Source organism: Drosophila persimilis, unplaced genomic scaffold (genome assembly GCF_003286085.1).
Source record: "Drosophila persimilis strain 14011-0111.01,24,50 unplaced genomic scaffold, DperRS2 tig00000191-arrow-pilon, whole genome shotgun sequence".
Classification (NCBI taxonomy): domain Eukaryota; kingdom Metazoa; phylum Arthropoda; class Insecta; order Diptera; family Drosophilidae; genus Drosophila; species Drosophila persimilis.
Window position 1 is genome coordinate 14942821 of NW_020825298.1, and position 13111 is coordinate 14955931.

The following is a 13111-nucleotide window of genomic DNA, read 5'->3' on the forward strand; positions in this document are numbered from 1 at the left end:
TGATTGGTTCAGTGGATCGTCGAACATCTGCTGGAACCACTGTGCCATTGTTGCGATGAAGACTGACAGGCGCAGCGGCTGACTTTAGAGCAGGTCTTGGCATTCTCTTGGGGAGACTACAGACTACAATCTCCAGCCCAGTTGCAATTTGTCCACCATGCTGAAGCTTACTCTGATCGTTTGGCTGCTCTTCTCGTTGGCCTGGCGCACCACCCCCACCAGCTGCCGCCAGACCCGTCCGCCGCAGACCATCCGCCAGCTGCTGGCCACCCAGCTGCAGAGCTACATGGACACCACGGCGCGTCCGTGCGAGAACTTCTATCAGTATGCCTGCGGCAACTGGCAGCTGCAGCAGGAGCAGCCCTCCAACCCCAGGGAGCGCGAAAAGGACCGCGAACGCGAGCAGGAACAGCTCCTGCCCAGCGATACTCTGAGCGTGCTCGATCACAATCTGAATCGCCAGCTGGAGATGGCACTGCGACGCTCCAACGAGAGCACCATGGAGGAAGAGCCGCCCATCTACGACAAGCTGCGTCTCTACTATCGCTCCTGCAAGCGCCTGAAGCCCTACAACCTCAAGAAGTATCTGCAGCTCCTGTCACCGGGGAATGGCACCCACTGGCCGCTGCTGAGTCGCAGCTGGCGACGCGAGAAGTTCCACTGGCTCACGACCATCGGCAGACTGCGACTCCATGGCCTGAATGGAGTGCTGCTCAAAGAGCAGGTGCTGCCGCGCTGGGACGACTCGAGCGTCTACTCCATTTACCTGGATAAACCGAGTCTGGTGGAGACGCTGCCCATGGGCGAGGGAGCCATGATCGAGCTGCTCCTGGACATTGGCCAGACGAAGCGCGTGGCGAATGCCTTGGCCCGCCAGGTGGACGACTTCGAGCGTCGACTGCACCGCCTGCAGGAGCTGGAGGATGACGAGGGGGCCAAGGAAATGCAGTTGGGATATCTGGAGGAGTATCTGCCGGAGCTCAAGTGGCTCTTGCTCATGAGGGAGATCCGCGTGGACACCGAACCAGACGTACGCTCCACGCTGATCATCCAGAACATACCCTACATGAGGGCCCTGCACGAGTTGGTGGAACGACAGCCCCCGGATACCATCTGCAACTACATCATGTTGAAGTGGCTGGCATTCCTCAAGCAGCAGGGTCCCGCGGAGATCTCGCGCGGCGAGTGTGTGGCCAGCATGAGGCGAGCCATGCCCTTGGCCAGCAGCTTGATGATTGGCCAGCGGCTGTACGACCCAGAGGCCGAGCAGGATGTGGGCTCTCTGTTCCAGCAGCTCAAGCGGAGGTTCGCCCTCATCCTGGAGGAGAATCGCCTGCAGCTGGCGCCCCCCATAGTGCACGTCCTGCAGGAGAAGCTACGCGCCATGCGCCTCCAGCTGGGCTTTGTCCAGTTGAACGACTCCGGCTACGTGGAGGAGTACTACCAGAAGATGGAGCTGAACGGCCACAACTTCTATGCGAATCAACTGAAGCTGCTGCGCCTCCGCGTGGAGAAGAATCACGAGCTGCTCTCGGCCACAGGCACAGATCTGGGGAATGTCAGCTACCTCACGGAGTCCTGGCTGGCCAGCAGCTCCTCGCCGTTGTACGTGAAGCCAAGGAACCTGGTGCTGATGCCCTACGGCCTGCTGCAGCTGCCCGTGTGGCATCGCAACACGAGCTCCCTGCAGAGGCACGCGGTGCTGGGCTTTGCTCTGGCCCATGAGCTGATCCACGGCTACGATGCCTCGGGCATTGACTACGACGGCATGGGCAACATCATGGGACCCAGCGAGGAGATTGCCGGCAATCAGCGTTTCATCCAGGGTCTGCGCTGCATGCAACAGCAGCTGGCCACCGGCTCCAGGTCCCTCAACGAGAAGCTGGCCGACTATGAGGCCTTGCGTCTCGTCTACGAGACCTTTTTCGGGCTGAAAGCAAAGCCCAGGGAACCGCGCGACCCCCTGCTCTCGCAGTTCAGCCAGCGGCAGCTCTTCTTCATCAGCTTTGGGCAGTTCTTCTGCGGCAAGATGCCGGCCCTCAGCCTCCAGGCGCAGTCCCACCTGGAGCATGCCATCGACGAGCTGCGAGTGATGCAAACGCTGGCGAATTTCGAGGAGTTCTCGCGGGAATTCGGCTGCGAGAAGCGGACCAAAATGCAGGCCAAACAGCGTTGCAGGGTCTGGTAACATGCTTAGAATAGATTTACAAACAAAAAACAAATAAATGAGGCCTAAGAATAGTGCAATTTTTTATTTAAGCACCTCCTCACCAGAGCTGGCATCTCTCCGAGGAGGAACCCAGTCCCTGGCGATCTTCCCGACAATCGAAGGCTTCATTAAAGGCCACAAAATTTGTCAGGGTCTGCTTCAGACGCACTGAATCCGTGTCGTGGTCCACGAAGTTTGTCGAGGCACCATCCCCACAGAAAAACTGCGCCAGATTGAGGAAGAAGATCCGCTTCAGGGGCATGGTAGTAAAATCAGGCTGGCTCCTGCTCTGTTGGGACATCGCCCCGAAGTACGCATCATAGGCGAGATGAATCCCGGCAATGTCCGCCACTCGCTCATTCAAGTACTGCGTCTCGTTGCGGTTAATGCACTCCAGACCGGCCTCGAATCGCGCAGAGTTCCCGATCTCTTGGCCCATCTCACTGAAATTCCCCTCACCATCGTAGAATACTCCGTGTCCATCGAAGGCGTGCATCAGCTCGTGGGCAAGGATGAAGCCCAGCAAACTGAACTTGAACACATCGTGGCTATCCGGATGGAACACCGGCTCCTGGAGGAATCCGTAGGGAATGATGATGACATTCTGGCGGATCATGTAGTAGGGGCTGGAGCTCATGCCCGATTCCGAGTCGGTAATGTAGAAGTAGTCATTGACCCTGTGCGGGGAGTGGTTCAGCTGTTCCATCCATTGACGTGTCCGGAACTCCAGCAGCTGCAGATGGCTCCGACCGTAGTCTAGATCTGCCGAGGATAGACCCAGGCTCGCATAATGCTGGCTGACGAATGTCCGGTGCTCACTGTTCGGCGGCATGTTGCCGATATTCAGGACAAAGTTGTGGACTTTCCATGTGATCATCCTCCGCTGCGATCGATCCAATCGGAGGCGATTCCTCTTCACGAGCCGCAGGAACTGCAGACGAAGTTGGTTAAACATTTGGACAACGGACTCGCTGTACCTTTGCAGAAGGCCCGCGGAGCCCAGGAACCGCTCCTTGTAGAGCAGGCTCGTGGCCAGATTCATGTTGCGGCGCACATCCTTGACGCACTCGATCGGCTCTTGGCTGTCCATTGTCTCGTCCCACAGGTAGAGCATAAGGCGCGTCATCATGTAGCTGGCCACCACCCGTCGATCCTTTGCGTCCATCAGCTGCACCAGCCCCTTGAAGTATCCGAAGTTCTCGACATGCACTTGAAACTGTGGACTGATGGGATGTCCCAGGAGTATCTCGATGAACTTCTGCCAGTGGGCTCCAGTCCGTCGCTCCAACTGCAACACTGTCATATATTGGCCATCCGTATCATCGTCGTCCTCCTCAATGAGATTTCGCAGAGCCGTCTCCAAGGTCTTCATTTCCTTTGTCAGCAGAAAGGTGCACGCTGGCTCCACACCCAAGACAGCAAGGACTTGCATGGTTTCCGTGAAGGGCCTCAGACGCTGTTCCTTCGCCTCGAGGCTGGGCATGCTGAGGTCCATCCTGTACTCGCTGCTGTTATTTGGAGTCGCCCGGACGACCGCGCTCATCAGGATATTCACCTCGCCGTAGCGATGCAGGCGGGCCAGAGTCTCCAGCCATTTGAAGCGATCACTAGGCCAGGTCCTGCCCTCGGGTGTGTACTGCGGCCATGTCAAGCCCTCGTCTGGGGGTACGAGTTCCAGGTAGTGCCTGGCACTGCGCGTATCGTTCGAAGCGTCGCGGCAGGTGCGATAGAAGCTCCACACCTTTGCCTCCACACTTGTTTTATTGAAACCCGGTTCCCTTGAGCGCTGCTCCAGCTCCCCCATCAGCGTGAGGAGCTCCTGGTTCACCTTGTGGTCCACCATTTGAGTGATCTCCGTGAAGGGATCTGTCAGGTGCTTCGTCGCGTACTTTCCGCACGCATGACTGAAGAAGTCATCGCACGGACTGACTTCTCTATCCACGTAACTGAGAATGTTGTCCAGCAGACGGCTATTGGGATGGTCCGCCTCCTGTGCTCCAACGGCGCTGATGGCGATGACGAACGCGAACGCGAAAAGCTTGAGACAAATAATCCACATGATCGATGGCGGAGAACTGAGGCTGGTGATCGGCCCTGTTCACATATTTACGTTTGGAATTATCAGGAGGAATGTGCGGTGGGGTCAAGCCGGCGCTGATAACAGATTAATCGAAATTACGGATTGCAAATTATTATGAATTCTGGACAGAGCATGACTCAGTGTTGTATATTTTCTTGATATATATATTAGGTTGGAGAGGGACTTTACCCCACCAGAAACGCATGATCTAGATGCACTAATTCTTAATTATTTCTTAACTTACTTGTACTTTGGGGATTCCGTGATCATTTGATCGTTTTCGCGTGTCCAGTAGTTCAGTGATGTGGGATTCGCCTCGATAAAGCACTCCAGAGTGACATTGAAGCTGATGGGAATGCCCACCAGTTGGTGGGGTATCCAGACCATGGGTGAAACTGGAAAACCGAAAGATATAACCATCGAAACGAGTCCCAAAACCCATTCACTTACAGTCCACACTGACTTTGATCCGCTTGGAGACGCTGGGCGGCACTCCGTTCGAGGCAATGCACAGATAGGCCCCCATATGCAGCCGCGAGATGCGCTCCAGTTCAAGCGAGTCCGTCTCCAGGTCGTTCACTGCCAGAAGAGATTGCCAGATTGAAACACATTCAAAAAATTACGTATTTAAATGGGGAAAATGGGGGGATGGTGCACTCACCTTCGAGCGTTTTATTTATGACAATCTTGTGGCCGTCGTCTCGCTTCCATTTGATGGTCGGCTCGGGGCTGCCTTTCGCCTTGCAACGGAGCGTCACATTATCGCCCTCTCGCACGATGACGTCGCTGGAGGTCAGGGCATCGTCGATGTTCGGCGGCACTGTGTGTGACAGAGGAAGGAAGCGGTTGGAAAGTCTCATTATATTTGTCAGACAGAAATATAATCTCAGCGCGAAAACCACATGATTTACAAGCAACTTTTTTCAGTTTCTTTGCCAAGAAAAAGTAAAGCCAAAGAACAGAATGCGAATTTTGGTTGTGGAAGAATTTTGTACACACTTTAGGGGATATTTAAAATTAAAAAAGAGACTGGAAATAATCAGGAAAGGTAGTTTTTCGTGAATATTTATCGAACGAATTTAATCAGAATTAATTCACAGATACTTTGAGCTTTTCATTTTATTCCTTTGGAATAAATTATAAATATAATTTTTGGGCGGTAGCTCTAGTAGAGTTTTATTTTACTACTATCTAAAAAAATGTATACTTTCTTCTTATATTTTTAGTGATTTTAGTCCTATTAAACCCTCCAAAAAATCGGAAATACCCCAAAAATTCATAGAGAAAATCCGTATAAAATAAAACATTTCACGCATTGTTGACTCCGATGCACTGACACTCTGCAAAAGCCAAGTTTTGCTTCCACTCAAAGTCACTGCGAAACTTTACTTTAAGGCCAATTAGCTTTGCGACCAGGTTCTGGTCGGCTGAAACTGCCACCCTCTTTTTTTTGAGGGGGAAAAGACTCTTTTTTTTTTTTTAGGGAAAGAGCAAAGAAGTTTTGTTAATTTAAAAATCGATGCGGCAACCTTCATCAAATTGTCATCAGTTTCACTCTCCTTTCACTCGGTCACTTCTTCACTCTCCATTCACTCAGCCACCGCCAAAGGAATCTTTCAATTGCCGGGGGAAACCCTTTTTTGGCTTGTTGAGGCCCTCTCAAATCTGTAATGAAAAATCTATGCAAATCACAGAATCACAAAGGAGCGACAGCGGCGGTCTTAAGGATTGTCCTCCTCAGAGAGGACGCAGAGCATATGGATCCGTTGCCGTTGTCTGTCGCAATCTCTGGCTGGCTGACAGTTGCTGCAGTTTTCATTTGCCTTGAGCCTCATTTTATATTCCGAACATTTTCTGTAATCAAAACTTATCGCATGCGATTTTTCATCACTGAGGGTCAAAGCCTGGACACTGCCCGAGAGTCACGTAGCCGTAGAACGTTTAGTTACGTTGCTGTCTGGCTTTGACGCCTTCTGTCTGCTGTCTATAAACGTATTCAGCCAGCCCCAAAACGGGATCCATCCCGAAATGCCCAATCCAATTGAATGCCAGCCCAAACCACTAATCAATGAAGCCAGTGACGGGGCGCGTCAGGGACTAACTGACAGGCCGTCTATATTATCTATTGGTGGTACTCGTAACAGCGAATACCTGCCATATCGGGTGCCAGGTGAGAGTGGAAGGAGTGGTGTATTATAATAGAATGTTTGATAATGGAATTTTGGAGGAAATCCTTAAGGAATTGGGGCTAAGTTCTCAAAGAGAAGGGGCTTACTACTTCACCCAGAGAAAAATACCTCAACTTAGATTTTAAAGTGTATACCAATACATTTTTTTCGAGTGTGGAAATTGTATAAAGAAAGTTTTTTCACCTATGTACATTCGGACACTAATATGCAAATATTTGATTTCACAATATTTCATATACTATTGCATTTATTAATTTACAAATATGAAAAATCTGATTAAAATATATCTTTTTTATAATATAAATATATTACATATAAAATAAAATTATTTCATATATAAAATAAATATATTTCATTTTTAAATTAAATATTTTCATATAATGATTACAAATTTGTATGTATATTTCCTACAAATATGGGAAGTATTACAATTACATTTTTGTTTGTTAAAATCAAAGTGAATTCTATATAATTTCCCTTATTGAATTTAAATATGTGCGTGTTTTATTTCTCTCTTAGTGTTTACGGCTTATTTCTACACCTACAATGTAATGTATTTAATAATGTATTTTTTCCATTGAACATCAATATGATACACATTTAAACCCTGTTTTTTTCTTACAGACATTTTGATATTTGTAAATGGTAAGTTTTTCTGCAATATTTAATTTCCCTTAATGATCGTATATGTATGTACAAACGAGTATATCCAGGAACCTCCCCCCAGAGCAACCCCATTATCCTTCAACTTTTGTTCCCCCCAAAGGGGAAAGAAACCTTAAGAAAAAAACTGTAATTAAAAGCGGAAACTTTTGTAAACTTTTGTCTTTATACCTTTTGCGCTTCTTATACCCCCAATAACGACCGAAAAAGTTTCTCCCGCAGCGTCTCTTTTTTTTGTCATGCTATTAATAAACGCTTGATGTGCTAATCGCCGGACAGAAAGGACACCACAGAGCAGGACCCAGGACAGGACTGGACTGGACAGGACAGTAGAGTAAAGGACATGGGTTAGCCAACAGCTGCTGCTGCTGCTCCATAGTTTTTTGACATATAAGTTTCTTTATTGATATTTTTAGCAGCTGGCGACAACCGAGAAAGTTTTAGCCCCAAAAATGTTTGCCAATGAAACTTCTACCCATCCCCCGACCCCCTTGTATATGGGGCGTTTAATTAGCGAAACATACAACATTTGGAAGGACACCAGGATTTCTTATAATCCTTCAAATCTTTAATTGCAGTTTTCATATTTCTGGTCTTTATTTAATTTCCTTGTCCTCGGGCAAAGTTTTCTCTTAATTTTCATTATTTTCGGGCTCAAGCGCGGATAACGACGTGGCATGGTCCCATCTAGCGCATCTAATCAGCGGCAATTACTCTTCATATTTCGCCCCATGAGCCACATGCAGGTCGCGTCGCCTCCGTGAGGCAAGTTTATCATGCGGCTCATAAATCTGTTGGCTGAACAAAGTTGTTGGACCAACTGCCTGGCTGCTGGTAGATGCTGCATCTAACAATATTTTTGTAGTTTTATTTAAATGAGGATTAGATTTCTGCGTACAAAACCTTTTGTGGCAGTGAGTGGCGGGTTTTGTAGGGGTTTATCCCATTTTAATGATTAGGAATTTGAAACGGGAACTTTATTTAACTTTTATTTTAAGGGAATTATCCGATATATTACATTTTCTGTAAAAAGACTGCCTCAGAGGGCTTTTAAGGTACGACTATACAACGCCCTTGGCCATGAATATAAAAGCCATTATATGGTGGTACGCTTGCCGGGTAACGCCTCCTGGTGGCACGTACAGCACTAGGCAATGTCAACAAAATAATTGAATTTAATAAATTGCCTCATTATGTGAGCAGAAATGAGAAATTATGCACCAACCCCGTGGTGGCAGAGTCAGGGCCAGACTCAGGGATTCGTTGGTGTTTGCCTCAGTTGCATGTTGCATGCTGCATGCTGCATTTGGCTTGGCATTTGCTGCGGTCATTTGTTTGTTGGGGATGCTGTGATGCTGATGCTGCTGCTGCCCCTGAGGGCCAGAGGACCCAGCAGCAGCCTGTCCGTGTAGCTTGCAGCAGGCGCGCTGGTCACATTTAAATGCATTTTGTGTGCATGGCTCATAAATTCAGACGCGTTTAATGTTTGTTTTTTGCACACTCGAGCCACAAATTTCTGTGTCTGTTCTGTGCATTTTATTCCATTTGGCGCATTTCACATTTCGCGTTGCACGTTGCACGTTTCGCATTTCGCATTTGAGTCAGCAAATTAAATTCACAAATGTCGCCGCGCCGCTCCACGCCGTGCACCGGCGTGCGAGTACGAGTACGAGTGTACCCCAAAAAATATATTTATTTATTCACTCATTTGTGGAACAAACAGTTTCCACCGACAACAATTGTGCAAACGACAAATGCAACATTTTAATTTCATTAAATATCTGCTTCACAATGTAATTATGTTCTATTTTTTGGTCAGCATCGCATCCCTTTCCCCCGGCCCCCTCTATTTTGTGTTTTGTTAAATTGACTGTCGGCATGGCAGGCGGCGAGGAGGAGGGAGGTATTGCTGCAGATTTTTATACGATATCCACCATTGCGCACCATTTAATTTTGTTGCATTTAATTGGATTTGTTATGTAAATGAAATTCATTTGATTTCGCTGCGACCCTGTCGCAACACAAGTATCACTCTTGTTTAGACAATGGAAATGGAAATTCTGCTGCGAAAACGACCCACTAATGGACAACATAATTTATTCCACAAATTGCTAGGATAACATAAAAATGGTACAACATGTTTTTAACAAGAAAGGAATGTTGGTTTTAAAGGCCTGAAGGTTTGGATACCCTAAAATAATGATTTTTTCTATCAGGGATCGTAATTATTATACTTTTTATAATTTGGGTTATAATAAAGAGAATTGATTTTCAATTTTTGTATAGTGTATAAAGGAAAAGAGTAACAAAAATTATTTTTTTATATTTTTATATATAATTTATTTATAATATTAATTAATTATAAATATAAAAATTTATATTAAACATTTAATTATAATTATATAATAATTATATTTATATTTTATTTATTTATATTATTTAGTTTAAGGAACCGTTTATTTTTTTATGAGAGCGTTGATTGAGTGTACAAATTTCCCCTAAGTGAACTGATATCATGCCAGAAATGATTTTGGCTCGAAAATTGTACAAGTTCCACCAGAATTTAAATTGGGCAGTAAATGCTAGCTCTGCAGAATCCTAACACCTCTCTAAAGGGCAAAAACACAAAGTGCTCTCCTCTTCTCCACAAAAATGTGAGGCTCTCCCGTTTTTTCGGCTTTTCTGGACCCCCCGTGTGCCCGCTGATAGGACTTTTTAAAAAGCCGTTAAGCACGCTCCAGTGTTGTAAAACGCTCAAATAACACGCCTCACACGCACCACGCGTCCCTGCAATTTGATGTGCCGTGACCAGAGAGTAACGGCGCGGCGGGTGCAACTGTTTCCACGATTTTTTCAGCTCTTTCTCTTCTACATTTTTTTTTGGGTGCAACGTTGTCGCCATTTTTGCCATTTTCGCACACGCACACACACTCCACACAGATTACAGTTATCTCACACAGACAGTGTAACAGCAGACACACGCAGACATATATGAATGTATAGAAAGACAGGCCGCCCCGGCAGGCCACACGCTGATGTGGCAAAAGTCCGGGGACCATGCGAAAAATGCAAGGCAAATTTGCCAGGAGGGAAGCCAGGACTACAAAAAAAAAATATGAAAAAAATACCACTATGACAGGTCGGTTCTCTGGTCTCTGGTCTCCGGTCAAAGCCAACAAAACGAGCAAACGCATACGGAAAAGGCAGGAAAAAATGTTTTAAAATATGCCAGAGCCATTTTTATACCTGGCAAAGTGTTAAGGGGTATGCTCAAAGGGAGGAGTAGACCGCCGCGGCGGTATATCTGGAAAGCTGCTATTTGGTTTATTGGTGGGCAATGGGCATCGACTTATCTATAAGTTAAAGCAACAAAATATGTACAAATCGGTTGGGCAGAGTGATTTATCAAGGGCCAATCGAAGGCTCTACTTTTTTCTGTATGAAGGCAGGCACTCAGAAAGGATTTATACAGTTTGGGAGATTATAGTTTATTCTGATTAAGGGTCTGGGATATAAATCTGTAAATATCCCAAGAAATCATCAAAGCACATCCCTACCATTGCTTCCTTTCTAAGATGCGAGTCGAGTGTTCATCTTCTCCAGGGTATCCCTCAGTCCACATCCATTGGTGGTATTCCCTAGCCGAAAGCACAGCCTAAACAGAAATTCTGCTACGTGCAGCATATGTGTCCTTGCATTTCCATGCGGCGTCTATGTCTATGTCTGTGTCTCTGCCACTGCGCCTCTGCCTCTGCCTCCTGGTGCCAGTGTGTCCTAACTGTTGCACGGCTAGTAATGCGGCGGACCGGACCATTCTCCTCCTTTCACTTCATCGTACGCTGCCATTTGTTTGTGCACATATTTTTCAAGTTTTGCCACAAAAACTGATTTATGCGAGTGGACCCGGTGGCACGCCCACTGTCTGCCCCATGCCCCAAGCCCCATGCAGTAGCCATGGCCATTGGGGCAGTTACGATCTGAACTGTTCTGTTCGTTCCCGTCGTTCTGTTTGTCCACCGGATGATGTTGATTTGTCAACTTGAAAAGCGGATCTTGTTCGAAAATTCTTGCATTTCCCCTCAGCAGCACATTGAAAAGTTTTTGGCTATTTTTTTTTTTTTTCTTTTTTTGGTTTTTATTAGATTTATTGCCACGATTTCCCCCAGCAACCGCTTTGCCGCTCCACTCCACTCACGAAAAAACCAGCAGGAAAATGTACATACGCCAACAATTAACATTGAAAACTGAAAACATCCGAACTGGCAAATGGACAAACAAAGAGCAATTAACATTTGTACGAGTACGAGGACGAGTGCGAGGACGAGTCGTGTGTTTGTTGGGCGGGGAGCTTCTCTCTATTTGATTTTGGATTTTGTTGCGGCTATTACCATTTTGTTTAGCCCTTTTTTTTAAACTAAATAGAGAGAGAGAGAGACTAAAACTAACCGCAAGCAATTTGCAGGTTTTTGTTTGATGAAAATGGAGGTAGTCATCGATTGGAACACCAAAAATTGGAGGGGATATCGATTTTGCCGAAATTTAAAGCGATAATTGGCCGAAAAATTAAGTAAAAGATCAAAAGGGTTTAGTTGTTTCTCGTTTCTAGTTTTAAAGAGAATTTGTGATCCACGGAATCCAAACGATTTTCGAAGGCCTTAAAAGCCAGGAAAAACCCACTTTTAATAGCCCTCGACTTAGTCTTCTCTGCAAGCTCAATATTTATGTACTCTGAGGGCCTAAAACCCCATTTGAATGTCAGTCTCTCTCTATCCCTGTGTCTTTCTCCATAAATGATTTCTGTTCTCGCAGCTGGCAAAAATGCGTCCTGCGGGTGCTGGAGACGAGTTTACTTTTGGTCATGGAACACCATGAAACACCACCCATGGTCAACACTGGAGCAATACACACACACACGCACACGCACACGCACACAAATGCAGTTGTCAGTTGGGGCAGAAAGGACAAAAACAACAACAGCCAGGGGACACGCGGGGAAAACATGCTGAGATCTGCATTTGCATTTTGGAATTTGGGCTGGGTTTTTCCATCAGCGATAGCAGAGAATTTTTTAAAGCATACATTTATGGGTCGAACTGTTATTGGAAAGGGCTTAAATTTAGGGGAGAGGGACTGGCCAGAGACTAAGTAATTCCTTGTAGCAGGTTTTTGGACAAATGAAATGAAATATGCAAGGGACATGCAAAGGCCTCAAGGACCACGATGTCAGCCGTCTGCCGGGACTTACCAACAACTTTGACAAAGCCGTATTGGGTCTTGGCCGTCACCGTATTGATCTGGCACATGTAGCGACCCTTGTCCTCCTCCTGGACATTGTTGATGTGCAGGAACCAGGTGCGGTGCTTGTCATGCTTATCATGGGTAACACTAATCCTCGGATTACGCGTTATCACATGGTTGTGTACGGTGAGAATGGCCGATTGCTCAAAGTGCATCCACGCCACCTGCAAAAGAAAACCAAAACGAAAATGTATATCGATTTGAAAGTGTGATCCAGTGTAATCTATTCCATATTTGTGATTGATTTATCCACCTCCTTAGGTGCCACTGTACGCGAATGGTTGCGCCTCTGGCTCCTATGGTTACAGGATACAGGATACAGGATATGGATACGGATACGGATACGTGTGTGTCTCATCAAACGCCCCATTTATTAGTTCAGCTGATGACAAAGTGTCAGCGCTTTTATTGCCCAAAACTTTGGGGCCCATCATCATCAATTCTTATGAAGGATTAACGATGGCATTGCCTGGTCGAAACTTTTTCCTCTCTGCCACATGTGACATGGCAGATGTTGCGACACGGGAAAAAAAACGGAAGCTTTGAGCGGTTTGCGTGCGTCATTGGTGAAATATTTCGCTTGCCCCCGAATTATGCAATAGTTTTGGCTGTTCCTTTTGCCTTCTTTTTGGAGGCTCGAGGGGTTGAAATTTATGCAAATTTAAACATCCG

At 46.5% G+C, this 13111-nt stretch overlaps 3 protein-coding genes across 3 annotated transcripts in view; 1 reads left to right on the forward strand and 2 right to left on the reverse strand.

Moving 5' to 3' along the window:
* Nucleotides 1-13111, reverse strand: part of LOC6593566 (neurotrimin) — a 50044-nt gene that overhangs the window by 3315 nt on the left and 33618 nt on the right. Inside the window, exons 3-6 of the mRNA XM_026988804.1 lie at nucleotides 12387-12603; nucleotides 4951-5109; nucleotides 4740-4868; nucleotides 4534-4684 (exon numbers count right to left, since the gene is read on the reverse strand). Coding sequence (XP_026844605.1) covers nucleotides 4534-4684; nucleotides 4740-4868; nucleotides 4951-5109; nucleotides 12387-12603 — 656 coding nt within the window. The remainder of the gene's footprint in view (nucleotides 1-4533; nucleotides 4685-4739; nucleotides 4869-4950; nucleotides 5110-12386; nucleotides 12604-13111) is intronic.
* LOC6593567 (neprilysin-4) lies at nucleotides 158-2241 on the forward strand. The gene has a single exon (XM_002019211.2). It carries the CDS (start codon nucleotides 158-160, stop codon nucleotides 2186-2188), a length of 2031 nt encoding a protein of 676 aa, XP_002019247.1. The 3' UTR covers nucleotides 2189-2241.
* On the reverse strand, nucleotides 2227-4283 carry LOC113565748 (membrane metallo-endopeptidase-like 1). Its single transcript, XM_026988803.1, has one exon. It carries the CDS (start codon nucleotides 4266-4268, stop codon nucleotides 2268-2270), a length of 2001 nt encoding a protein of 666 aa, XP_026844604.1. The 5' UTR covers nucleotides 4269-4283; the 3' UTR covers nucleotides 2227-2267.